Genomic DNA, 25,904 nt, shown 5'->3' with positions numbered 1-25,904 from the left:
CCCCAAAAGGCCTCAAGCAAAAGAAGACACCAAACCCAACATGCAGGCCCAACCACATGCTGATTGTTGATTCACACATTATCTTGAATTATAATGCTGGTGTACTCTTCGTCTTTGCTTTTTGTGTCACAATTTGTGTCACTTCTGGTTGGCATTCTGTTGCTTTAGTCGGGTTAAGAAACAGAAATATTCAACTGAAGACAGACAATGAGTTGCAGAAGTACCACACGTCAGAAAAAACAAGAAACGACAGAATTTATCGCTGTTAAACCCTCGCTTCAGAGAGCAAGAAAACAGAAAAGCTGAAAGCATTCCCATGAGCTTTTTGGCAACACATTATTTAAAGATGACCGCTCAGAGTCAACGATGCACAAAACAAACAGCTTCCAACAGTTAGAGCCAAGAGCTGGGGCGGACTGGATAGAGAGGGTGGCCCCAGACAAGCAGATGCAAACTGCGTCAGATCCAAAGGCAACACACAGGCCAACCAGCATTTCAGAAGCCCTGACCATCGTAAAATGCCGGTTAGAATAAGCAGGCCGAGTGTCACAGAACTTCAGGCGCTGTAATGTCATGTTTATGATGTGCGTATAGATGTGTAATGTATGTTTTATGTATGATATAATACAGCACAGTTAATGTAAAGTACTACTGAATAATGTTCAATCTAAAAGTGTGTGAAAGTTGAACTCATTTTTGGGATCAGCATGAGTAAAGATAATGGACATTTTTATTACATGAGGTAGTTTACCTGTCCTACACAGTGTTTCCCCAGCCGTCGCTGCTAAACTGTTGCCGCCACTCCAAAAGATAGAAAACATTTTTTTGGTAGGTAAAACGTTTTCAGTGTAAAATGACGAAAACCTGATATAAAGTATGAAGAAAAGATAATGGAGAACTAAGAATCACCAAAATAAAAACTAGACATTTAGAGAGAATCAAAAAATAAATACAAATATAATGATTGATTTAGCTTTTTGCATCCCATTGATTTTGTTCTAATGTTTGAGTCACTCAGATAGCATAATAACACAACATAAGCCATGACAAAATGTGTAGAATTGCAGGAAACTAGCTTTAAAATGGCAATTTATTCTCTCAGCCTCATGACAAAATATGTAGAATTGCAAGAAACTAGCTTTAAAACTGTAAATAAAAAAAAATCACAAATGGCAAAATATGTAGAATTACAGGAAATTACCTGTAAAACAAAATGTTTGGGGTCGGTTTGCGCCATTGGCCATTGGCCATGCCCCCCACCCCCCACCTTTGCCACCGCTGCTGGAAGTAAAATCCTTGGGGAAACACTGCTACAGTATGTTGGCTAATATCCAACACATCCTAAACACATTCAATTTTCCTCTATCTCTTTACTCAACATGTTTTTGTATGGGAGGTTGTGTGTAATGTTTTGTACAGTTCAGCTCCATAGCACCTCGGCCATGCGTTATTCCTGCTCATTCCAGACACCGCGGCATAGCAGCTCTAAATAGCAGCTCTATTCTCTTCCTTTTCCTTTGAGCAGGGTGCCCTGTAGGCTACTTACAGATACAGATCCCGTGAGAGGCGTCCAGTATGTATCCTTGCCTGCAGACACAACTGTAGCTCCCCCGAGTGTTCACACAGTTGCCGTTCTCACAGAAGCCTGGCTGCAAACACTCATTAACATCTAGGAAGGGAAACACTACGGTCACATCCCTATTCCCTAACCCCATCCACCCATAGGATCCACAGACAGGAAACAGTCATGAACCCTCTTCCTGAAGGCCGGGGAGATAATAGGGCTCCCCACTGATATACTGTACTTGCAGGGGGAGACCCTGGTCACAGAGGACATTAATATTCTGAGGATATTAATAGTGACTGACTTGAAACCCAATGAGGATTGTTAGACATGACAAACATTTGTGCTCAGAGTTAATTCTATGTGAAACAAATACATTTTTATAAACTGTAGTTTTAGCTGAGACCTTGGACAAACTGGCCCCAACCTGAACTCATAATCTTGGAAACACTCAACTAAAAAGTCTGGCGACATCCAACGTGAGTGTAAACGAAAACCATAACATAAACATATCAGTGTTTATCCAACCCCGTCCTCATCAATATCGTAGCAGCTTACGACACGAGATGTACTGTAACTCTCAGGGAGTTAGGGAGATGGAGTGAGTGATGCAACAGGGCCTGGTGTAGTCATTACTTCTCACACTATCTGGCTCTTCCTGGAGAAATGGTTATAGCAGTCAGGTTATACAACCAACTGGCCTCGCATACGCTGCATCTGTTGGGTTGTAGGAGTGAACTGAACTCATCACCAATTCACTGTAGACCTTCTTGCTACAAAATAGACATTTAAAGGCAGCGTTGCAAATATGGTTTGTATCATCATCTGTCAGAACCTAATCCATTCGAGTTACTATGTTAAATCGTTCTATATAGATGCAGGAGTGAAAAAGTTTCTCCTGACAAATAACAGTAATACATATATCCATTGAGGCATGTTAGTGAGGTGAATACAGTATGCTCCTTTAAGTTTGTGAATTTAACTTACAGATCAATGTAGTTTTTTTTCTCTTCCCATTTATATCTGCTGCTAACTAATGTGCATGTACAATATAATACCAGGAGCCTCAATGCTATTCTGAAGAATCGCAGGTGATGTTTTTGCAATATGTAATTTATCAACTAAAACTACATGCATATCATCATACGGATGAGTGGCATGGTGTCACTGTGGCCTGCCTTTGGGTATGTGTCCCTCTCAGATCAATAGCAGATGAGCGCAACCACATTGGTATGTCCCCATCTGAGCGCTATATCCCATGTGTTTGAACGAGCCTGAGTGACTCATAACTAGCATGATAGCATTTGCATGTTGCCATCAGCGGAGACTTGTGCTCTGTTTTCTCCGTTCCCTCTCGTATCTTATTAGGCTCTACAGAGACAGATGAAGCAGCCATTCCAATAGTGGCAGATAATCAAGGCATGGCTCATGGTTTCAGAGCTTATCACCTCAGACTCTTCAGCGTTCGGCAGTAGATCTCTGGGCCAAGTGACAAGACTGGGTTGAATGACGAGCTGCTTCAAAGAGCTTTTCTGTGTGTGTGGTTGAGCTGAGCCTATATGGAATACAGTGTGACAAGCTAAGGAGACAGCTGCTGACTCGATGAAGTGATATCACACATTGTTACACTCAAAACATCAAATGAAAATGAGAGAGGTCATATTATGAAGATAGACCATTGCAATGCTTCTCTTTTCCACCCCTGTTTCACCTGGTATTTGTTTAAAAATAAATACTGTCAAATATAACTTCATAACATTTCAACACACATCTCTTCCTGTTAGTTCTCCTGTTCCAAAAGAACCTAAAAGGGTTCTTTGGCTGTCCCCACATGAAAACCCTTTGAAGAACCCTTTTTGGTTCGAGGTATAGCCTTTTTGTTTCCAGGTAGAACCCTTTTGAGTTCCATTTAGAACCCTTTCCACAGAGGGTTCTACATGGAACCCAAAAGAGTTCCACCTGGAACCAAAAAGGTATGGGGACAGTAGAAGAACCCTTTTGGAACCCTTATATCTAAGATTGTAGAAGACCACCATCATTCTACAGTAAGTGGTATAGTCAGGTGTACTCAGAGGGACTGATGGTACTCACCAACACACTGGGTGCCGTTGATCCTCTCAAATCCAGCCGGACAGCTCCCATCGACTCCATTTCCTCAAAAGGCAATTCACATAATGATGTTTAAATAGCAATACTCGGGAGACCCTGTGTGAGCCCTAATGCTGTAAAGGGAAAGGGGATACCTAGTCATGTAGTGCCAATAGCTGTGTCTACAGTAAAACCAGAGTGATGGCTCAAAATTCACCGGGTCAATCTTTTCTAGACTGTCTTTCTCCTGCAGAGCCTGGATGAGATTTCAGATACTTTTAGTGGTCAATCTGTGTGTACTGTACAGTCCCTGATCCCACCATGGAAGACTAGCAGCATGTAGCACCAGAGAGAGAGAGCCAAGCGTACAGGAGCCATGGGATACATCGGAACGCTCTGGGTCAACTAAATGAAGCAAAGCAAATAACGTTGTTTTTTTTACCATACGAGCATGATGACTCACCGTCAGTCTAGAGTGGAAAACACACTCTCATCTAACATCGGCTATCAACCCTATCTCCAGCGAGCTAGCTAGCTATGTTACTCCCAATTGTTTTCTGGACTGTTGGCAGCCTAAATCACACAATATTGGTCACCTGTCTGCTAACAATCTCCCTCCCAGCTGTCTCTCCTCTCACATCAAACAAAGCTCTATTTGGAGGACTTTTGCAGTCTTGGGAGACAAGTGGGAAGTTGTGAAGTAACTTGAGGTTGCAGAGTAAAGATTCAAAGGACATTCCTCAAAGGAAATGGAAAGGAGAAAGTACTTAGTGTTTCAAACGACTCTGTGATCCCAGGCCAGAGTTTTGGACAAGGCCTCTATTGTTTGGTATTAACCATTTATTTATGGTAATGTTTGGAGAATTGTTTGCAAGGAGGGAGAAATTGCAATTGAGGAGGTTTCATTCGTGGTCTAAATCAAAATGATGAAAACCATGCATATCTTCCAGGTTGTCGAACAGAAAGAAAAACAGCCTTGTTTGGTGATTTACTTCCATGTGTTTGTATTTATCAATGACCCTACAGAGCAGGCGACATAATGTTCTGTATTTCTTACGGGCTCTGGCTAAGCGTGGAGTCAATCTGTTACATAATATGTCCATTACTGATAACAGCAATAATAATGCGGACTAGTATGAATTCCCTGTTAGTTAAAAGGAACAGATACAAACAAGACCATGTTGATTTCTAGGCATTGCTATCTAAAACAAGTCATTTTATTTTACCGGCATGGCTGAGGAGAGTTACCTAAAACATTCTCAGGACTGTCTGGATTCCTGTTAAAATGAATAGTGGTGATGAAAGAAGTTGAAAACAGAACATTAGCTCACTACTTTTTGACATGATGTTGATATGGTCTAGGAGGCGAGAGGGCAAAGCCAACTTAATGACAAATATGGCCAACAGAAAAGTACATTCCATTCAGGTTAGTCAGGTCTGGAGTAAAACATGTCAACAACTTTATGTACTGTTTATAACTAGTTAATCATTTGACACTGTAATAGATACGTTCTTATTTAATCTCAAACAACAGAGCAAGGCCATCTGGTTTAAGGTTTCTAAAAGGAATTCCACTCCAATCTGAAGCACTCCGGCCTTTCGAAAAACCATAGTCAATGTCAATAAGGTAGTGAAGAGGAGATTAACAAGAACAAGCTGGTAGGCTAGCCACCATACTGTAGCATGGGACATACCGTTTAAAAACATGTATTTAAGTGTCACACAATAATACAAAAAAATGTATTGTGGACCGCTCAAATTGAGTTTTGAGACACTAAAAACAATCATATTCAAACATGGCATAGCATCTACAATACATGACTTAATCTACACAGGTACATATAAACAAAAAACAAAGTCAATATGATCATAGTGTACAACAAGTGTTACTTTTTGTTGATTGTTGCACCTGGGATCAGCAGTGACCTCCCCATTTGTTTCTGGTGTATATTGATTGGTTTTGAGATGAGAGGAGGGGTAGGTACACAAAGGGGACAGAAGGTGGGGGGATAAAAAGGATGAAACCATTTTGTGATTGAAAGACTGAAAGGAGAAAACCAGTGTACTTGCCTAGTTAAATAAAGGTTCAATTAAAAAACCTTTCAAAAAAAGACGGACAAAAGGCTTCACTTTAAAGGAGAACTGGGACAGGGCACACTGTATTTTACCTGTGTTAGGAGGACATAGGACACACTCGTTGATGCCCCAGGCCAGGCCAATCCCTCGGCAGCAGGTGTCCTGACTCCTGAGTCCTGGGAGAGGTGAGCTGCACTGGGGGGTATAGGAGAAGGAAGAGCATTGGATTTAAACTGGCACAACCACAATGAGAGATGCCACCTATTTCTATTGGCTTGCTTAAGACTTAGCTACATCATTTAATGCATATTACATATATACAGGTAACTGCCAAAATAAAGGAAACACCAACATAAAGTGTCTTACTAGGGTGTTGGGCCACCACGAGGCACCAGACCAGCTTCAATGCACCTTCTAGCCATGGTAGCCAAAATAATGGGCAACTGGGCCTGCTCAGCATTTTTATACATGACCTTAAGTATGATGGGATGTTAATTCCACACCTGTGTGGAAGCACCTGCTTCCAATATACTTTGTATCCCTCATTTACTCAAGTGTTTCATTTATTTTGGCAGTTATCTGTAGGAATCAATAGTACAAGTAATTTTGAGAAGTCTCACCTGGCCGTTGCGGACCTCCCTGAAGCAGTACTTGAATCCGGAGGATTCTGTGTAGGTGGAGTCACCGTGGAAGGTCTGGGCCTGCACTCTGGGTTTGGGTGGTGGGGCTTCGGCCCGCTCCCCTGGCAGAACACTGGTCCTGGCCCCCGAGAGGCCTGCTGACCAGGTGACCGTCTCCGACTGCTCCCTAACTGTGCCTGGCCCATACCCCACCTTCAGCACCTGGTGGATCTTCACGCTGGCCTCTGGGGGGTGCTGCACCCGCACCTTGACCATGGATGAGCCAGACGCTGGGGGGAGGGTGAGACAGGAATGGGGTTTAGGTGTTAGCTAGTGGGGGTTAGCATTAGTAAACACTGCTGACTCCATACAGTCTCTGCACAGAGCCTGACCCTGCCCTGACCCGTTGTGCCTCCAGGGGTCAGAGGTCATCCAATGAAGGACCTCTCACTTGAACTCTGTCCTGGTGGTTCACATTTACCAACAGCTGAATGGTTGACTTTACATTTTTGTGCTGACGGCTAACTAAGGAAGTGGATATGAATGGGAGCTGCCATGTATGTGAGGTGCCTTTGGTGTGTGATACAAAGTCTGATGTGGTTTCAATTCAAAGTTACATTTTGAATGGCGGTCTTTAGTCATTCCATTTGTTAGGAAGCGAGTGTGAAACCCTGTTACTATTGCAGATCTTAAGAATCAAAGGAGGGTGTGTGTGGGGTATCCACCCCCCTGTATGTCTTTTATTGAGTGGTTGTTCTCCTAAAACATGCTATTACTGTGAGTCATGATGGCAGCCTCTCATCGTTTAAAGACTGGAGTGGAAACGTTGGCACAACGTTTCCCCCACGGTGAAGCCACTACACTGCCAAGAGGCCCAGACTGAGCGGAAGGCCAGAGCCTGACTCATATCTCAACCTTTTCTTGGGCTTTATTTACAGACTAAAAAGGCAAGGAGATAATCAGTTAATTCTGGGTGACTGAGTGTCCCAGATCTGTTTGTACCAAAGGAACAGTTGTGCACAGTTTGTTCTAGGTTGAAAAAATGAAAAGGCAAAAAATAAGGCTAAAATCAAGACCAAAATCAAGACCCAGGACCTTGGACTCTTCACCTCCTAGATATCCGTAAATATCAGACCCATAGGACCTGGTTTACTATTCCGGGCTTTACGCAACTGTTTACACGAGGGCCCTGGAGATATGCAGCCAACATAATGTTTCATTTACAAATGCAGTTTGGATTGTGTTTTTCATTTGCCCCAAAACAATGAGAGTGCAAATGGGTCTTTTGTTCTATGATCGTACTATGGATTTTACAAGGCTGACTTGCTGAACTCCACAACACGGCTGCATCAATTATAAAAAGCGGAGACAATGGAACCATATCAGAGACAGTGTTTTGGAACCAAACATGTCTCTGGTGTTCGCTCTCTGTGGTTAACAAGCAATCCCACTGTCTCACCCCTGCAGGATTTCCCATAACTGTTCATAGACTAACTCAGAGATCATTTGGAATTTACTCACTGATGGTCTACACCCCACTTGAGTTGTGACAAGATGTTTTTAATTGCCAATTCACTATTTCACACTGTCTGGCCGTGACATACAGCCCAGTATTGCAGTATTAGCCGACCTCGTCCTCACAGCTTGTTCTGACAGCATAACAGAGGTGTCCTTTGTTTTGCACGCTAAAAAATAAAGGAGACCTCACAAGGTACACGCATGAAAAGTTTGCCTTTTAGTCAACAAGAAGATGAAAACAGAGCAGGCATCAGCCCTCCTAAATGCACTCCCCCTCAAGCGAAGAGAGGAAACGTTCACCACAGGCTGAATAGCCCTTAGGGGTGGTCCAATTGATGGTTGTCAAACTGCGGTTGTGATGCTAAATTGCATCACAAGTTGCCAAGGAAATAGAGTGTAAGAGTCCTGGCTGCGCTAGAAAAAATATCAGTGTATCAAACTTGCCATTAGAAAGAGGTACAGTATGTTGCTGATACAAGTGGATTTGTGAGATGTGCATGGACAACGATGTTTTATGATAAACACTACAGAATAGAGCCCCACAGTGGAGGTGTTGTAAGACCCATAAAACCTAGCGGTCAAACAGGGAAGAGGTTCCAATCGTTTTTCCACCATTCATTTTTCCCATATGGAATTTTAGAAACATAAGGGCTGTGTTTTGCGTAGGCTTACCCTGGCGTGACATTTTGATAACTGCATAAATCTCCCTCAGACAAGGTGAATTTTATCAATATATTCATCTCTATTTACTCTCAGATTCACCCCCCTCCAGGTGTCGCCCATCTTCCCCATTATCCCCTGTGTATTTATACCTGTGTTCTCTGTTTGTCTGTTGCCATTTCATTTTGTTCATCAAACCTACCAGCGGTTTTCCCCTTGCTCCTGTCTTGTCTATAGTCTATAGGTTTTCTAGTTTTCCCGGTTTTGACCTTTCTGCCTGCCCTGACCATGAGCCCGTCTGCCGCGCTGTACCTTTGCCCCACTACTCTGGATTACCGACCTCTGCCTGACCGGACCCTGAGCCTGCCTGCCGTCCTGTGCCTTCGCCTGCCTGTGTTCGATGTAATAAACCTTTACTTCGATACTGTCTGCACCTGGGTCTTACCTTCAAACATGATAGTACGAACTGGCCATGACTGTCCCAGCAGACTCGGAACTGCTTCACAATGCCATCGCCTCCCAAGGAGCCACCATTGCTAGGCATGAGGAGTTGCTTTGTGGCCTTGTGGAAGGGGTCCAGACCTTGGCCGAACACCATGACCAAGCGTTGAAATCATTGCTGGGGCAATTCCGCGGGCTGTCGTTGGTAATCTCACAGCTCCTCAGTAGCCCAACTGTCAGCGGCGCCGCCCCACCTCGCTTACCTCCCCTGGAACGCTTCGATGGAGAGCCGGGCACCTGTCGGACGTTCCTCGCTCAGTGTGCACTCATCATCGAGCTTCAGCGCTCCTCCTTCCCCTCGGACCACCCTAAGATAGCGAACCTCATTGCGCTGATGTTCGGGAGGGCTCTTGCCTGGGCTACGGCAGTATGGGAACAACATGCCCAACTGTCGATGCCCCACTGTCCGGGAGAGAGGCTGCCCGGAAGCTACTCCAGGTTCGGCAGGAATTCTGAGGTGTTGCAGATTATGCGGTGGATTTACGCACGTTGGCAGCGGAAAGTGCCTGGAACACGGAAGCGCTGTTCGTCATGTTTCTGCACAGAGTATTGGAGGAATTGAAGGATGAGCTTGAAGCCTGGGACCTACAGACAGATTGCGATTCCCTCATCGCCTTGACCATCAGGATTGATGGGCGACTACGGGAATGAAGTAGGGAGAGGAGATTCGATTGCACTCGCCCGTCCAAGGATTCCACCTCGCCTACGAGGCATCTCGGAAGTCCCCAACGACCCCGTTGCCAAGAGAACCCGAGGCTACCCAAGTTCCCCCAAGAGTCGCCAAAGACTGCCGATCCACCTTTCCCGAGCGTCTGCAACAAGGCAGAGCTGGGTTCTCTCCAGCTGAACAGCTATACAGGCTCAAAACCAAGAGTTTCCTGTATTGCGGTCGTGGTCATTTTGTGTCCACCTGTCCACTAAAACCAGGCTCACCGGCAGGAGCGAGTACTCTGTTGGGACATATGGGGAACTTTTCTTCTTCCCTTATTCGCCCCTTTTCATGCCATTTTGCTGTGGGGGAACCAGTCGAGATCGCTCCGGGTCCCCATCGACTCTGGGGCCGATGAGAGCTTTTTGGACTCTACCCTGGCTTCCAAGCTGGGCATCCCCACTCAGCCCCTCTCCATTCCCATGGACGTTAGAGCACTGGACAGGCGGTCTATAGGCCGGGTCACCCACAACACCCCTCCCATCAACCTACTTGCGGCAGGGAACCACAGTGAGGCTATCCAGTTCCTGCTTATTAAGTCTCCTCAGATTCCCGTGGTATTGGGATTCTCCTGGCTCCAGAGACACAATCCCCTCATTAACTGGTCTACTGGTGCCATCATGGGCTGGAGCCCGTTCTGCCACGCCCATTGCCTGAAGTTAGCACAACAAGCACAACAAGGATTCTTCCTGAGGGCTCGGGAAGTCGCTACGGACCTCTCCGCCATTCCCGCGGAGTATCAGGACACCTCCGGGAGGTGTTCAACAAGGTCCGGGCCACTTCGCTTCCGCCGTACCGACCGTATGACTGCGGGATTGACCTTCAACCTAGCGTGACTCTGCCCCGGGGACGACTGTACTCTCTGTTGGGACCAGAGACCAAGGCGATGGAAACCTACATTGGGGACTCCCTAGCTGTAGGATTCATCCGACCTTCTTCTTCTCCTGCCGGAACAGGGTTCTTCTTTGTGGAGAAGGATAAGACCCTGTGTCCATGCATTGACTACCGGGGTCTCAAAGACATAACGGGGAAGAACCGCTACCCCTCATCTCCTCGGCATTCGAGCCGCTCCAGGGGGCCACCGTGTTTTGCAAGCTGGATCTACGTAATGCCTACCACCTGGTGCGGATACGGGAAGGGGACAAGTGGAAGACCGCCTTCAACATGGCCAGCGGTAATGCCATTTGGCCTTACCAAAGCCCTGCTGTGTTCTGATCTGTTTCACCTGTCTTTGTGATTGTCTCCACCCCCCTCCAGGTGTCACCCGTCTTCCCCATTATCCCCTGTATATTTATACCTGTGTTCTCTGTTTATCTGTTGCCAGTTCGTTTTGTTCATTTCGTTTTGTTTGCCCCACTACTCTGGATTACCGACCTCTGCCTGCCCTGACCCTGTCTGCCCGACCTGTAACTTTTCCCCACTACCCTGGAGTACCGACCTCTGCCTGACCTGAGCCTGCCTGCTGTCCTGTACCTTTGCCTGCCCGTGTTCGATTTAATAAACTTTTGTTACTTCGACACTGTCTGCACCTGGGTCTTACCTTCAAACCTGATCCTCTAGCTGACAGGTATTGTGTCAATTTAAAACTTGCACAAGACAGTACACAGAATTCTCAATTTAAAGAAATGTTGCCAATTTATTCATTACTAAATGTAGCTAGCATTAGATAGTTTATGCAGAGATTCTTACCTTTGCCTCGATTCGGCAGTCTCGTCCATATAATCACGGCATTTGTAGTTCTTTATGATAGTCACATTAGCAGCTAATTAGCATTTCATTTTTGGGGAATAGATACAGGCGAATATATTGATAAAAGTCACCTTGTCCTAGAGAGATTTACACTGTTATCAAAACGTCACGCCAGGGTAAGCATACACGAAACAGAGCCCTTATTTTAAGTGTTTCTAAAATCACCTATGGGAAAAATGAATGGTGGGAAAATGATTGGAACCATTTCCTTGTTAGACCACTAGGCTTTATGGGTATTATGACTCATACTGTGGTACTCTATTGGCAGGCCAGATAAGTCTAAGACCCTTCTATCAATGTAGGCCTCCTCAGTGAGGTTGCGTAAGCCCTCAGAGCTCTACTCCCAAACACTCTCCTAGCCCTGGAACAGAGCGTGGACTTTTGGAAGCAGCTCGTCAACATAATTGACCCCAACATTTCTTTTGTTAGTATGAGTTCAGCACATTGTTTAGATTTCACTGTCATTAACTTTTGGTTGTGTTCCCCCCCGGAGCGAACACAGGCCACACTGATGTCGTTGGGCTTTATAGAGCATGGACAAATACACATGAGCTCAGGGTTGCATTCTTATGATAACATCTTTAAAAGCAGCAGAAGATTACCAACCACATTGTATCCTAAAACAAGTGTAATCTAACTGCAGTGTAACTGTTAAAGCTTCAGATTTCACCAACTGCGTAGTTAGTAGTGATAGGCGAATATGATGACGTGCATTTTCCAGGGCCTCAATACCACCATGCAGGGAAACGTCAGTGTTTGTCTTTTCTTCATGTTGTACAAATATACTTCACCATCTGAGAGTGTATGTCAACTGATAAAATTTGGTCAGAAACATCTGGCTGTCATAACATCCAAAATTCACATATGTGAGAGTATTCGTAAGTAGCCGAATCGGAGTGTTCTCAATATGCATTGTAATGATGTTAAAACAATGGGAAATGAGTGATTGTGAATGTCTCAGAGACCTAGAGGAATTTCTGTCCGTGTTTCAAGGCTTATTACCTATTGGCACTGAGCGGTAGAATTTAAGTGTTGGGTCCTGGCCAAGGGAAAACAGTCATGTATAACTGTCATCTTTAGCTCAGCACACACGGTGCCGTTTGAAAGGAATTCATCTACAGGAAAGACATGTGTAACTGTGTGACGTGTGAACCTTAGTTGACCATTTTTGCACATTCATAGCCAAACCACAGATAACTAATGTCAGACGAAAGCATAATTTTGTAATGTATTATTAGGCCATTAATGATGGTTAATTTGAAAATGTGAAAAAAATGCTGTTAGCTATGATTGTCAAATGTATTTTATCAACATGTCAGAATCACACCTCAATTTGCAGAGAATTAGCTGTTGTTGTGCTCATTCAAGAGCTCTTCCTTCTTCTATTTGATATGAATCCCAGTCTTACTGTCAAGGAGAGGATCCTTCACTAGAGACTCTGCTTTAAAGATTTGTGTCTAATGTATTAATTTAAGAGCAACTTGTGTTTCATTCATCACCATTCAGATCCCACCGCTGCCACAAATGAGGCCGGCCTTGTCACACTTACCACCGCTGGGCTGACTGTGGCTCTGCTGCTGGCTCTGCAGGGGGAGAATGTATTCCGACTGGGTCAGCAGCTGCTGACTGGCCAGCACTGAGGGGATGCGCGGAGGCTTCTCAATGTCATTGGTGGAGGGCGTGGCCACGGGGATGTGGCAGAACTTGCCGGTGAAGGTTGGCGGGCAGAGGCAGCGATCCTTCTGGATGCAGACCCCTCCGTTTTGACACAACATGGGGCACAGGACTAGAGGAGAAACAGAGGAGGGAGGGAGGGAGACAAACAGAATGGCTCTGTTAATAACTGTGACCAGATTGAGGGAGAAACACGGAGTCCAAGACATCAACAACTGAAATAGAACTCTGGAGCTTAGAGAAACTATAACCCTCTCGTTTTATGTCCTGTAGTGATTTCTATGGTTCAGTTACCATTAGGGCCAAGAGTTCCTCCCTGTTGTGGTTCAAATGTAACAACACAAACTCACGATTCAGATACAATCCGACTACAAAACCAAGGGCAGAGTCAAACAATTTTACGCCTACCTAGCCAACCAAGACAACAAGGTAAAAGCTCCAACACATGTCCTTGTGACAGGGATAATTGATAGACCGTTTGGGCACACTGTAAACAATGCCATTCAAAACAACACTGATTTGTTACAGAGCACACAAATACAATCTTTACACTGTGTCCCCCTTTTTTTTACCACAATGAATGGAAAACAAGCAGCACTCTGACGAAAACCATGCCTCTGCTTATTGTGCCCACCAGCACATGCTTTCCATATCACATGGCTGTGTTGTATTAATGCTCATAATAATAATAACTTTGGAAAGCTTGCACATGCCCAAGTTCATGGAAATTACTCTACAACAGCTAGGCAGAGAGAGAGAGAGAGAGAGAGAGAGAGAGAGAGAGAGAGAGAGAGAAAAATATATATATATGGATGTACTGATGGTTCTGCTTGTGTGACTTTCTATCCATATTTTAATTAGGTAGAATATAAACTTGCTCTCTCTTAAACACTCTTTGCGTTTGTGTTCTGTGGTAATTTTACCACTCAAATTATCCTGCAATCAAGAAAGAGGGTTCAGCTGAACCTGTTTCCTCTCATCAGAGTGGTTTGGAGAGGATACTGTAAAACATAACTATTGGACTGTACGAGGTCCCGACAGTCACACTGATTATAGGCATTCACCTTTCCCTGAGCCTTCCCGGAACTTGCAAAGACGACGGCAGCTGAAGGCTGTCCAAAGTACACACTGATCCATCATTTTTAGTGTTCTTCCTTTCCCTAGGGGGGCACAGAATTGATTTTCCGTCTGAATACAAAGTCCTCTGGGCTCCAGTGAGCGTGTCAGTGTCGGGGTAACTACCGTACAGGTCTCTGTTCTCAGTTTCTGGCATGCTCTTGCCCATTGTTCCAGAGGCCATGGTGAGGAACAGGAAAAATGTTGGTGGTTTTGTCAGGAAAAAGCCTTTTACAAGAGGAATTTACAGTACAGTGGCTGAGGGGTTCTCTAGGTTCCTATCGCAGAGAACCTGTGTCCGGCCCCTGGGGCTAGAGCAGCAGCGTTCCGCTGTGTGGAGTAGGTTTCCGGTGGAGAAATCATGTGTGGAACATATGCAGTGTATCAGTGTGTGTATTCCCCGCAGTGGTGTAGCCGTGGTGATGAGGTCATGTACAGTGTGCAAACTGAGAAGGTGACCTAATTGTTTGCTCCGAGTCGGACGTGTTTGTCCCTCCAGATGCAACGGATCCATCCACACGAGTTAGGTAGAGAGAGAGAGAGAATTAGGTAGAGAGAGAGAGAGAGAGAGAGAGAGAGGGAGAGAGAAAGGAAAAGACTTAAAGAGAGGGAAACAGACAAAAGGAAAGACAGACAGAGAGAGGGACAGAATGGGAAAAGAGAGAGGCAGAGAGAGTGAGAGAAAGTATTGAGAGAAAGTAATTTGGCTGCTCTTTCAATCACTCTATACATGAGTCTGAACCTACCATCCCAGAAGTTGTTTGTGCTGATTCATGTAGACCAGCTCTGGTCCAACCCATCGGTTTATGGGACCAATCAGAACGGTTTGAATGTGTTCGCATTCGAGAAGTCGTCGGGGAGGAAGCAAACCAGATTCATCGTGGAGAAGAAACGTTAGTGGGCGTGGCGTTTGGCCCGAGCAATGTGGATGGGTAGCCAGGCAAGGGTGCAGGTGCCTCCCATGAAAAACAGTGATGTCAGCTGAGCTGTTGAGAGGCAGTGAGCAGCTGCCCAGTTCTCCTCAGGCCCTCCATGAGACACACAACGTTAGCCCTCTCTTCTCAGAGAAGTTTCCCATGTCTTTCACTGCACTCATATCCATGTAATGGAGTACATCTCTCAGGCCAGTATGGAACAACAGGTCATCACACCATGTAGTTTTGATTTTCACCAGAAGCTGTTTTATTGGTGTTTAGAGGCACAATACCTGTCTAAATGATGGAGGGACACCAGTGGAATCCCATGACATCACTTCCTGTGTCCCCTGGCTTTGCAGCTAGTTCTGAGAGGATTTCACTCAAAAGGGTGGTTTAAAAATGGGTGTCATCACTCAAACATTCTGGGCATGTGTGTGTGTATGTACTTCAAGGTTGACAGCATTAGCCCTCCCTGGAAATAATCAAAAAGTGTGTGTGTGTGTGTACAGGGAAATGTTTTGAGGCAAATCAAAGACACATGCCATTTGGGCTCCCTCTTTGCATGCAGGAGAAGGAAGGTTCAGCTGGCCATAGTTTCCACAGCTTGCACAGCTTAACCCATGATGTCCTCATGCACCCCCTGCCTTTAGCAAGACAACCTTTAGCAAGACAACCCTGAATACTCCTCAATATGGGTGAGAAGGATATTAATAAAGCAGAAAGCTGAAGAGTAATTATCAGGTGAATACAGAATTAATACCAGCAATGCAACTTGATTCAAACAAACCAGCTGGCATTTGGAATCAAATTAAATCAAAGCTGATTTATCATATGCACAGGATACAACATAGTGCACACGGAATAATGAAATGCTTACTTGCAAATAGACTCACTGTAGTGCTTCATCTAGTTTGCCTCAGTGCAGCTAGTGTAACTGGTGTGAAATGGCTAGCTAGTTAGCGGGGTGTGCGCTAATAGCGTTTCAATCGGTTTCGTCACTCTGAGACCTTGAAGTAGTTGTTCCCCTTGCTCTGCAACGGCCGCGGCTTTTGTGGAGCGATAGGTAACGATGGTTCGAGGGTGTTGATGTGTGCAGAGGGTCCATGGTGTGAAATGGCTAGCTAGTTAGCGTGGTGCGCGCTAATAATGTTTCAATCGGTGAAGTCACTCGCTCTGAGACCTTGAAATAGCTGTTGTGGAGCGATGGGTAATGATGCTTCGTAGAAGGCAGTTGTTGATGTGTGCAGAGGGTCCCTGGTTTGAGACCAGGTAGGGGCGAGGAGAGAGGCGAAAGTAACACTGTTACACTAGCAATTAGCATGAGATCATGTGGTTCAACTGCAACAATAAAACGAATCATAATGGCAGTTATCCAAACCATTCCAGATCAACTTTGCCATAGCACCTCGCTTTGAATAGTTGGAAATTTAGGTCACTCTTTGAACGGTCAAATATGCACTGAGATATTTACAGAGATATTTTGGGCTCTGTTGACCACATCTGCCTGACAGACATTTTTCACAAGTCCATGCTAGAGAGCATCGACTGGGTCGTAGAAAATAGGACCAGAGAGTGACACTACAGTGTATTCGGAAAGTATTCAGACCCCTTGACTTTTCCAACATTTCGTTACATTACAGCCTTATTGTAAAATTGATTCAATTACTTTTTTCCCCATCATCAATTTACACACAATAATGACAAAGCAAAAACAGTTTTTTTAGAAGAACAAAAATACCTTATTTACATAAGTATTCAGACCCTTTGCTATGAGTCGCGAAATTTAGCTCAGGTGCCTAATTTTTCCATTGATCTTTCTTGAGATGTTTCTACAACTTGATTGGAGTCCACCTGTGGTAAATTCAATTGATTGGACATGATTTGGAAAGGGACACACCTGTCTATATAAGATCCCACAGTTCACAGTGCATGTCAGAGTAAAAACCAAGCCATGAGGTCGAAGGAATTGTCTGTAGAGCGCCGAGACAGCATTAGCCCCAGATCTGGCGAAGGGTACCAAAAAATTGAAGCATTGACGGTCCCCAAGAACACAGTGGCCTCCATCATTCTTAAATGGAAGAAGTTTGGAACCACTAAGACTCTTCCTAGAGCTGGCCGCCCAGCCAAACTGAGCAATCGGGGGAGAAGGGCCTTGGTCAGGGAGGTGACCAAAAACCTGATGATCACTCTGAAAGAGCTCCAGAGTTCCTCTGTGGAGATGGGAGAACCTTCCAGAAGAACAACCATCTCTGTAGCACTCCACCAAGCAGGAGAGATCCTTGATGAAAACCTGCTCAAGAGCGCTCAGGACCTCAGACTGGGGCGAAGGTTCACTTTCGAACAGGACAACACCCCTGAGTACACAGCCAAGACAACACAGGAGTGGCATCGGGACAAGTCTCTGAATGTCCTTCAGTGGCCCAGACAGAGCCCAGACTTGAACCCGATCAAACATATCTGGAGAGACCTGAAAATAGCTGAACTGCAACGCTCCCCATCCAACACGACAGAGCTTGAGAGGATCTGCAGAGAAGAATGGAGAAACTCCCCAAATACAGGTGTGCCAAGCTTGTAGCGTCATACCCAAGAAGACTCAAGGCTGTAATCGCTGCCAAAGGTGCTTCAACAAAGTACTGAGTAAAGGGTCTGAATACTTATGTAAATGTGATGTTTCAGTTGGTTTCTTTTTATAAATGTGCAAACATAAAAAACGTTTTTTTGCTTTGACATTATGGGGTATTGTGTGTAGATTGATGAGGTAAAAAAACGATTTAATCCATTTTAGAATAAGTCTGTAAGGTAACAAAATGTGGAAAAAGGCAAGGGGTCTGAATACCTTCCGAATGCACTGTGTACTGTAAGTATGGCAAGACAAAACAAGTACAGTATATTTTACACTAGTACACAGTTGAGCACTGTGTAGTGTCTAATGTGACATGATTGGTGCAAGGGGATAATGAGCCATTGTTAATGGTCTGTCTGTTTCATGCTACCCCACCGGACATGTGACTGGCCAGTAACATGGTCTGTGTGCATTTGGGGGGGGAGGGCTTGTTTGTGCATAAGTCTGACTTCGAGCTGACATCATCTGAATAACCTGGTCTGGGAACAAGCCTATAAACCAGATGTATGCTAAGAGGACGAAAGGGGAGGGGACTTTCCCCGAGCCTGTTTATACAAGGTACTGTATGGGGCATTACTCAGGTCATAGGAAAACAAACAACTTGCTTGGTAGATTGTTAAAGCTTACCAAGTCTGGGTTATTATGAATTAATGAAATGTTCAAAGTTGACTGTAGATATAGGCCTACATTGAGAAACAATACTACAGTACACACTAGAGGTCAACCGATTATGATTTTTCAAAGCCGATACCGATTATTGGAGGACCCAAAAAGCCGATACCGATTAATCGGCCAATTATTTTTAGCAGTGTATTTGTAATAATGACAATTACAACAATACTGAATGAACACTTATTTTAACTTAATATAATACATCAATAAAATCAATTTAGCCTCAAGTAAATAATGAAACATGTTCAATTTGGTTTAAATAATGCAAAAACAAAGTGTTGGAGAAGAAAGTAAAAGTGCAATATGTGCTATGTAAGAAAGCTAACGTTTCAGTTCCTTGCTCAGAACATGAGAACATATGAAAGCTGGTGGTTCCTTTTAACATGAGTCTTCAATATTCCCAGGTAAGAAGTTTTAGGTTGTAGTTATTATAGAAATTATAGGACTATTTCCCTCTATACCATTTGTATTTCATTAACCTTTGACTATTGTTCTTATAGGCACTTTAGTATTGCCAGTGTAACAGTATAGCTTCCGTCCCTCTCCTCGCTCCACCCTGAGCTCGAACCAGCAACACAACGACAACAGCCACCCTCGAAGCAGCGTTACCCATGCAGAGCAAGGGGAACAACTACTAGAAGGCTCAGAGCGAGTGACGTTTGAAACTCTATTAGCGCGCGCTAACAAGCTAGCTATTTCACTTCGGTTACACCAGCCTCATCTCGGGAGTTGATAGGCTTGAAGTCATAAACAGCGCAATGCTTGACGCACAACGAAGAGCTGCTGGCAAAATGCACGAAAGTGCTGTTTGAATGAATGTTTATGCGCCTGCTTCTGCCTACCACCGCTCAGTCAGATACTTAGATACTTGTATGCTTGTATGCTCAGTCAGATTATATGCAACGCAAGACACACTAGATAATATCTAGTAATATCATCAACCGTGTGTAGTTAACTAGTGATTATGATTGATTGTTTTTTATAAGATAAGTTTAATGCTAGCTAGCAACTTACCTTGGCATACTGCATTCGCGTAACAGGCAGGCTCCTCGTGGAGTGCAATGAGACTAGTTAACTGTAAGGCTGCAAGATTGGAGCCCCCGAGCTGACAAGGTGAAAATCTGTCCTTCTGCCCCTGAACGAGGCAGTTAACCCACCGTTCCTAGGCCGATTCCGATTAATCGGTCGACCTCTAATACACACGACTCCCAACAACATCATTAAGTTTGCAGACGACACAACGGTGGTAGGCCTGACTGATCACCAACGATGATGAGACAGCCTGTAGGGAGGAGGTCAAGGGCCTGGCAGGATGGTGCTAGGACAACAACCTCTCCCTCAACATCAGCAAGATAAGGGAGTTTATCGTGGACTACAGCAAATGGGTGGGGGGGACTGAACGCGCCCCCAGTCACATCGACACAGCTGTAGTAGAGCAGGTCGAGAGCTTCAAGTTCACGAAGGACCTATCATGACCCAAACACAACAACACAGCTCTGAAGAGGGCACGACAATGTCTCTTCCCCTATAGGATGACGAAAAGGTTTGGCATCTGATAGAAGAATTGGTATGTTTAAGATAATGACTAAAGTATTCCACCCTGAAACTGTATAACTGTGGGAAATGTGTTAGAATCATAAGAATATAATCTGATGATGTGTGTAGCTTGGTTAGAATTATAACTAGGGCAATGTATTATTTTGTAGCTATGCAAGCAGGGAGCAACTGTGAGACGAGATAACTATGTATGGGGGTAGTGGGATAAATACTGCCTGTCTAAGCAGGGAGTAGCCTATGATGAGAAATTGTGTGTGTGTATGTGTATAAAAAGACTGGCTCTGCATTTGAGGGGCAGAGCGCTCTCTGAATAAAGTGTTGATCTATTGCAGACTGGTACTTTGTCTAATTCTTCATTAACCAGAGCCTTACAACCTCTGAGAATTGGTCAAAGCTATAAAATAGTTCAGTTAGAACATTGGGATAAAACTTCTCGTGACAGCATTGGCCCTCAGATCCTCAAAAAGAACTACAGCGGCACCATTGAGAGCATCTTGACTGGCTGCATCACCGCTTGGTATGGCAACTGCTCGGCATCTGACCGCAAGGCGCTACAGAGGGTAGTGTGTAGTACATCACCGGGGCCAAACTCCCTGCCACCCAGGACCTCTATACCAGGTGGTGTCAGAGGAAGGACCTAGAAATTGGCAACGCCTCCAGCCAAACAAGTCATAGACTGTTCTCTCTGCTACCGCATGGCAAGCGGTACCGGCACACCAAGTCTGGGACCAAAACACTCCTGAACAGTTTCTACCCCCAAGCCATAAGACTGCTGAACAGTTAATCAAATGCCTACCAGGACTATTTACGTTAGCTAGGTTTCCATCCAATTGGCGACAGATTTTAATGCTAATATTCTCAAATCTGCATATGCACATATTCCCAGCAGAGATGTTTCCATCAAATGTACTTTTTGCAGATCAAAGGCTGTACGTGATGACGTAGTGCACATACAAATCCATTTTGCGGTTAAATTCCCATGTGCCGAATGTAAATACAAGTTAAATGGGTTTCCATCGCATTTTCAAATCCACTGATGGTTCTCTCACAAACAATGTTGAGTTATATAGCGAGTGTACCCACTCTGGAATTGGCACGTGTGCTCGAGAGTATATCCTACATGTTGAAATTACTACGAACAAAAGAGCGAGATCATTTTTATTTGTCAAACGGCAGCCAAGCATTATTATCATGTCACCAGAATAAGACCCTTGATATTTATTGGAAAGGATCACCACCTTGCACTTTCACCACACTGTGAAGTTAATAATAAATTGATTTAATCTGTAGCCTAATAAACTGCATGCTTTCCCGACATAGTGGGAGGACCACACAATATGTCATCGTGTGACTCCCGAGTTTACTTCGAAATGATGGTTATTATATCAGTATATGCACATAAAAGCATTTCCACAAGCATTTCTCGCATAACACATTTTGCCTACACAAAAAGATCCCATCTAGCGTATTTTGTTTTGTCGATATTTTAAAAGTCTACCGAAAAAATGATGTTTCCATCAGGCCTGTCATGACATTATTTATCGAACATGGACTTTATTCGCATAAAAAGGTTGGAGGTTAACCTGGTTACCGACCAGCTTTATTATTTATTGTATTTTGTGCACGCTCACTAGATTCTACCCACATCCTACATACGCTCACACACATGCATATTGACGGTACACACACACGCACGGACACACACACACACACACACACACACACACACACACACACACACACACATGCATATTGACGGTACACACACACACACACAAACAAAACATACACACACACACACATGCATATTGATGATACACACACACACGCACTTTTTAACAGTTTATTAGGCCACAGATTAAATAAATCATTATTAACTTCACAGGGTGGGGAAAGTGCAAGGTGATGATCCTTTCCAATAAATATCAAGTAAGCATTTCACAGTAAAGTCTACATCAATACAATTTGATTTGTTACCCAATTAAACAGATGGCTCTTAGTGGCAATAATTAGGGTGCAGCATTTTATCGCATTATGTAATCTAGGTAATTCAAGAGCCATCTTCAAGGCAGTCGTCTTAAAAATTGCAACACATCTTGTGCATTCGATTACCACCCCCTATAAACCAGAGAGTTTGTTATGGAGCCTGGATATAAATGATGTGATGATGGTAACAAGCCAGCGCTGATGGACATGATGGTAGCAGAGGAAACACGTGGCTGTGATTAGCTTCATATGCAACGGCCCTAGTCGCGTCCGTCCATCATTTCCAAACATTATGCAACTAACTCCTCTCATCTCAACTCTCAAACATCTAAAAAGCACCCCGTCTAGGGTCAAGGCACTCTGGCTCAGAACATAAAACTAAGGCTTGTTCAGAAACTATGAGGAAGTACAATCACTCTGGCCCAGTGTATCAAAACACAGACAAAAACACACAATCTCTCTGATTAGCCAGACACGAGGCAGCCGTGGTCTGGTCACTGAAGTTTAGTTTTATTACTGAACAAATGCAGCTAATCTCCACTTAATCCCTGGACGGATTTGGAGTCTTGTGTCGGTCTGCCTTAATGTCTCAGTCTAGGAGGCAGCGAGTGTGTAAAGAAGTCGCACTCCGAATGAATGCATTATAGAAACGAGTACAACAAGCTGGGCAACAAGATCAAGAGGAAGGGTGAAGAAATAAAAGGCGTAAGGGAGAGAGAGATGGTGAGAGAGAGAGAGACAGAGAGAGAGAGAGAGAGACAGAGAGAGAGAGATGGTGAGAAACAGAGAGAGAGACAGAGAGAGAGACAGAGAGAGAGAGAGAGAGAGAGTAATTAAGAGAGAGAGAAATTAAGAGAGAGATGGTGAGAGAGAGACAGAGAGAGAGAGAGAAATGAAGGGTGAGAGAGAGACAGAGAGAGAGAGAGACAGAGAGAGAGAGAGATGGTGAGAGAGAGAGAAAGAGAGAGATAAATTAAGAGAGAGAGAAATGGATAAGGAAAGATGGAGAGAGAGCGAGAGAGAAAGACAGCGAGAGAGAAATGAAGAGAGAGATGGATAAAGAAAGATGGAGAGAGAGAGCGAGAGAGAGAGACAAAGAGAGAGAGAGAGAGCGAGAGAGAGAGAAAAGGGGGAGAGTGGTAAAAATATAACTTTATTTACTACCCTGTACTGAATATAACCCTGCATGTGGTTTAAGACATCATGATATATCTCCTCTGTGCACCTGCATGTTGAGACCAGTGATATACTGTAGGAGACCTGGCTTGTGCATCTTCTTGACACTCAGGAATAACAAACAGAGAATCAGCTGAATCCAGCTGGTCTACATTTCAAACTTTTCTCCTCATGTCTTCTCTGGAAGCCTAGAGTCTCAATGTGGGTCGCTAGAGCCACACTTGAATAACCTCCGTAAAAATGACTTGAAGGGAAAGTCAGACATGGTATTAACTAAAATATAAACACAACATGTAAATTGTTGGTCCCATGTATCATGAGCTGAAATAAGATCTAATAATTTTTCCATACACAAAAAATGCTAATTTCTCTCAAATTCAGTGCACAAATTAGTTTACATCCCTGTTAGTGATCATTTCTTCTGCCAAGATAATCCATCCACCTGACAGGTGTGGCATATCAAGAAGCTGATTAAACAGCATGATCATTACACGGGTGCACCTTGTGCTGGGGACAATAAAAGGCCACTCTAGCTCAGGACCTCCACATCCAGCTTCTTCACCTGCGGGATCGTCTGAGACGAGCCACCCGGACAGCTATGGGCAGGCATAAGCTACGGACAACGAACACAACTGCATTTTACTGATGGAAATTTGAATGCACAGAGATACCGTGACCAGATCCTGAGGCCCATTGTCGTGCCATTCATCATGACAATGCACGGCCCCATGTCACAATGATCTGTACACAATTTCTGGAAGCTGAAAATGTCCCAGTTCTTCTATGGCCTGCATACTCACCAGACATGTCAACATTGAGCATTTTTGGGATGCTCTGGATCAACATGTATGACAGCGTGTTCCAGTTCCCGCCAATATCCATCAACTTCGCACAGCCATTGAAGAGGAGTGGGACAGTATTCCACAGGCCACAATCAACAGCCTGATCAACTCTATGCAATTGAGATGTGTCGCGCGGCATGAGGCAAATGGTGGTCACACTAGATAATGACTGGTTTTCTGATCCAAGCCCCTACTTTTCTTTTAAGGTATCTATGACCAACAGATGCATAGCTGTATTCCCAGTCATGTGAAAACTATCAATATGGCAACAGACAGAAAGAACATCCAAAGAACAAATGATTCACTGTCATAAGATCACACATTACACACACAGTCTGAGAGGAGATAGAGATTCCCTGGCATATAGAATGGATCCATCAAAGAGTACATTAACCTTGATGTTTGGTCATACATTCCTCAAGGTGCTGGAAGGGAGACAATCTTTCTGTTTTTGTCTATCCCTCTCTCTCTCACACACAGACATGCACACACATACACTATTTGAAGTGGATCTCATGTAAGCATGGTCCCAACGCAGTTGCTCTGAACCTGGGTAAATATGTGCACGTCTGAATGGTCGCCTCTCAAGACGGTGTGAATACCTGTAAAGGAGGCCAGCAGAGCCAAGGGGCTACTCTCTCATCCCTCCAACCTGTCCACATTTAAGGTCTAGCCCTTACCATTCTCCCAAACCTGTCTCCACCACTGACCTAAAATCACAGTGATGCTACAACCACACCTCCAGCTCATCATTCCCAGTGGCTTTACCCATAATGTCACTCTGTCTGGACCCCAGAGTGGGAGGTCTCAGTGGGGCAAATGAAGCCTGAGTTGAGTCCTCTGGCTACTTATGGCTAGGAGAGAATACAGTATACTACATGCTTACAGAGAGAGATGGTAAACAGAGATAACAAGTGAGATAACTTACAGACTCTGAAGCCCGGTCCCAGCGCAGCCCGGCCCCCCTGTTCACTGTTGTAGAGGGTGGTCACATTGCCCTGCTCGCAGAAGTTGGTGCAGCGTCCCTGGGTGCAGCGCACCTTGCAGATGGTCGGGGTGAAGAGCACCTTGATGCGCTCAGCTCCTCTCCTTCCTGCCCCTGCTGCCGTTCCTCCTCGGTGGCCGGCAGTCTGGTTGCTGGCTGGAAGGGGGAAGAAGACGAAGCAGAGGTAGAGCAGCGGTAGGAGCCTGAGTCTGGGTCTGAGCTGGAGCATGGTGCCGTCCGTTTACTGACGATGCATCCCACGGAGAAGAGACACCACAGAGATCCACGAGAAGAGCTGCCGTGCACGGCAGGAAGAGATGTGAGGGGAAGACCAGGGAATTCCACGCTTACTCTTACGCTTCTTTCAATCACACACTCTCTCTCTCTCTCTCTCTCTCTCTCTCTCACTCTCTCGCAACTAGCGCAGGACGAGGAGGGGAAGGAAGAGAGGAGAAAAAAAGAAAAGAAAAACAGACCCAACGCTTCCCTTCTTTTTTCCCTAAACACACCAACCAAAGAAATTATGAACTTTGAGGAGGGAAGCACCCGTGTGTGTGAGTGCTACATTAAAAAAAAATCTTAAGAGAGAGTGCCTGTCCACTTAATTGGAAGCAGTATAGCGAGAATGCTCTGGGCGAGCCTCCAAACACAATGTTTATAAGGGATCCAATCCATCCCCCTGTACTGGGAACTCTTCACTGCGGCCCCTGACCCTCTCTCTGTACCCTGCCGTTATGCTGTAACTGTAATCTGTTTTGTCCCCCCTTTTCCTTGTACTCCCCCTCCCCCTCTAGTTTCATAACATGGACCATTTTGTCATCTGAGGAAGAGACCACAAGGAGGGAGTTGGGTGGGTGATGCAAGGTTTGAG

At 44.7% G+C, this 25,904-nt stretch overlaps 1 protein-coding gene across 2 annotated transcripts in view; it reads right to left on the bottom strand.

The window, feature by feature from the left end:
• LOC112266769 (latent-transforming growth factor beta-binding protein 4) overlaps window positions 1-25,730 on the bottom strand; it is a 49,506-nt gene extending 23,776 nt beyond the window's left edge. Inside the window, exons 1-6 of one of the 2 annotated variants that reach the window (XM_024444550.2) lie at window positions 24,977-25,730; window positions 13,035-13,271; window positions 6,349-6,638; window positions 5,821-5,923; window positions 3,656-3,718; window positions 1,547-1,669 (exon numbers count right to left, since the gene is read on the bottom strand). In XM_024444550.2, coding sequence (XP_024300318.1) covers window positions 1,547-1,669; window positions 3,656-3,718; window positions 5,821-5,923; window positions 6,349-6,638; window positions 13,035-13,271; window positions 24,977-25,262 — 1,102 coding nt within the window. In that variant the 5' untranslated portion in view covers window positions 25,263-25,730. The remainder of the gene's footprint in view (window positions 1-1,546; window positions 1,670-3,655; window positions 3,719-5,820; window positions 5,924-6,348; window positions 6,639-13,034; window positions 13,272-24,976) is intronic. The other variant, XM_024444551.2, reaches the window with a different exon arrangement.
• Window positions 25,731-25,904: the final 174 nt, after the last annotated feature.

This window comes from Oncorhynchus tshawytscha, linkage group LG14 (assembly GCF_018296145.1).
Source record: "Oncorhynchus tshawytscha isolate Ot180627B linkage group LG14, Otsh_v2.0, whole genome shotgun sequence".
NCBI lineage: Eukaryota > Metazoa > Chordata > Actinopteri > Salmoniformes > Salmonidae > Oncorhynchus > Oncorhynchus tshawytscha.
Note: the sequence above shows the minus strand (reverse complement) of the source record. Positions and strands in the feature narration are given on the sequence as shown.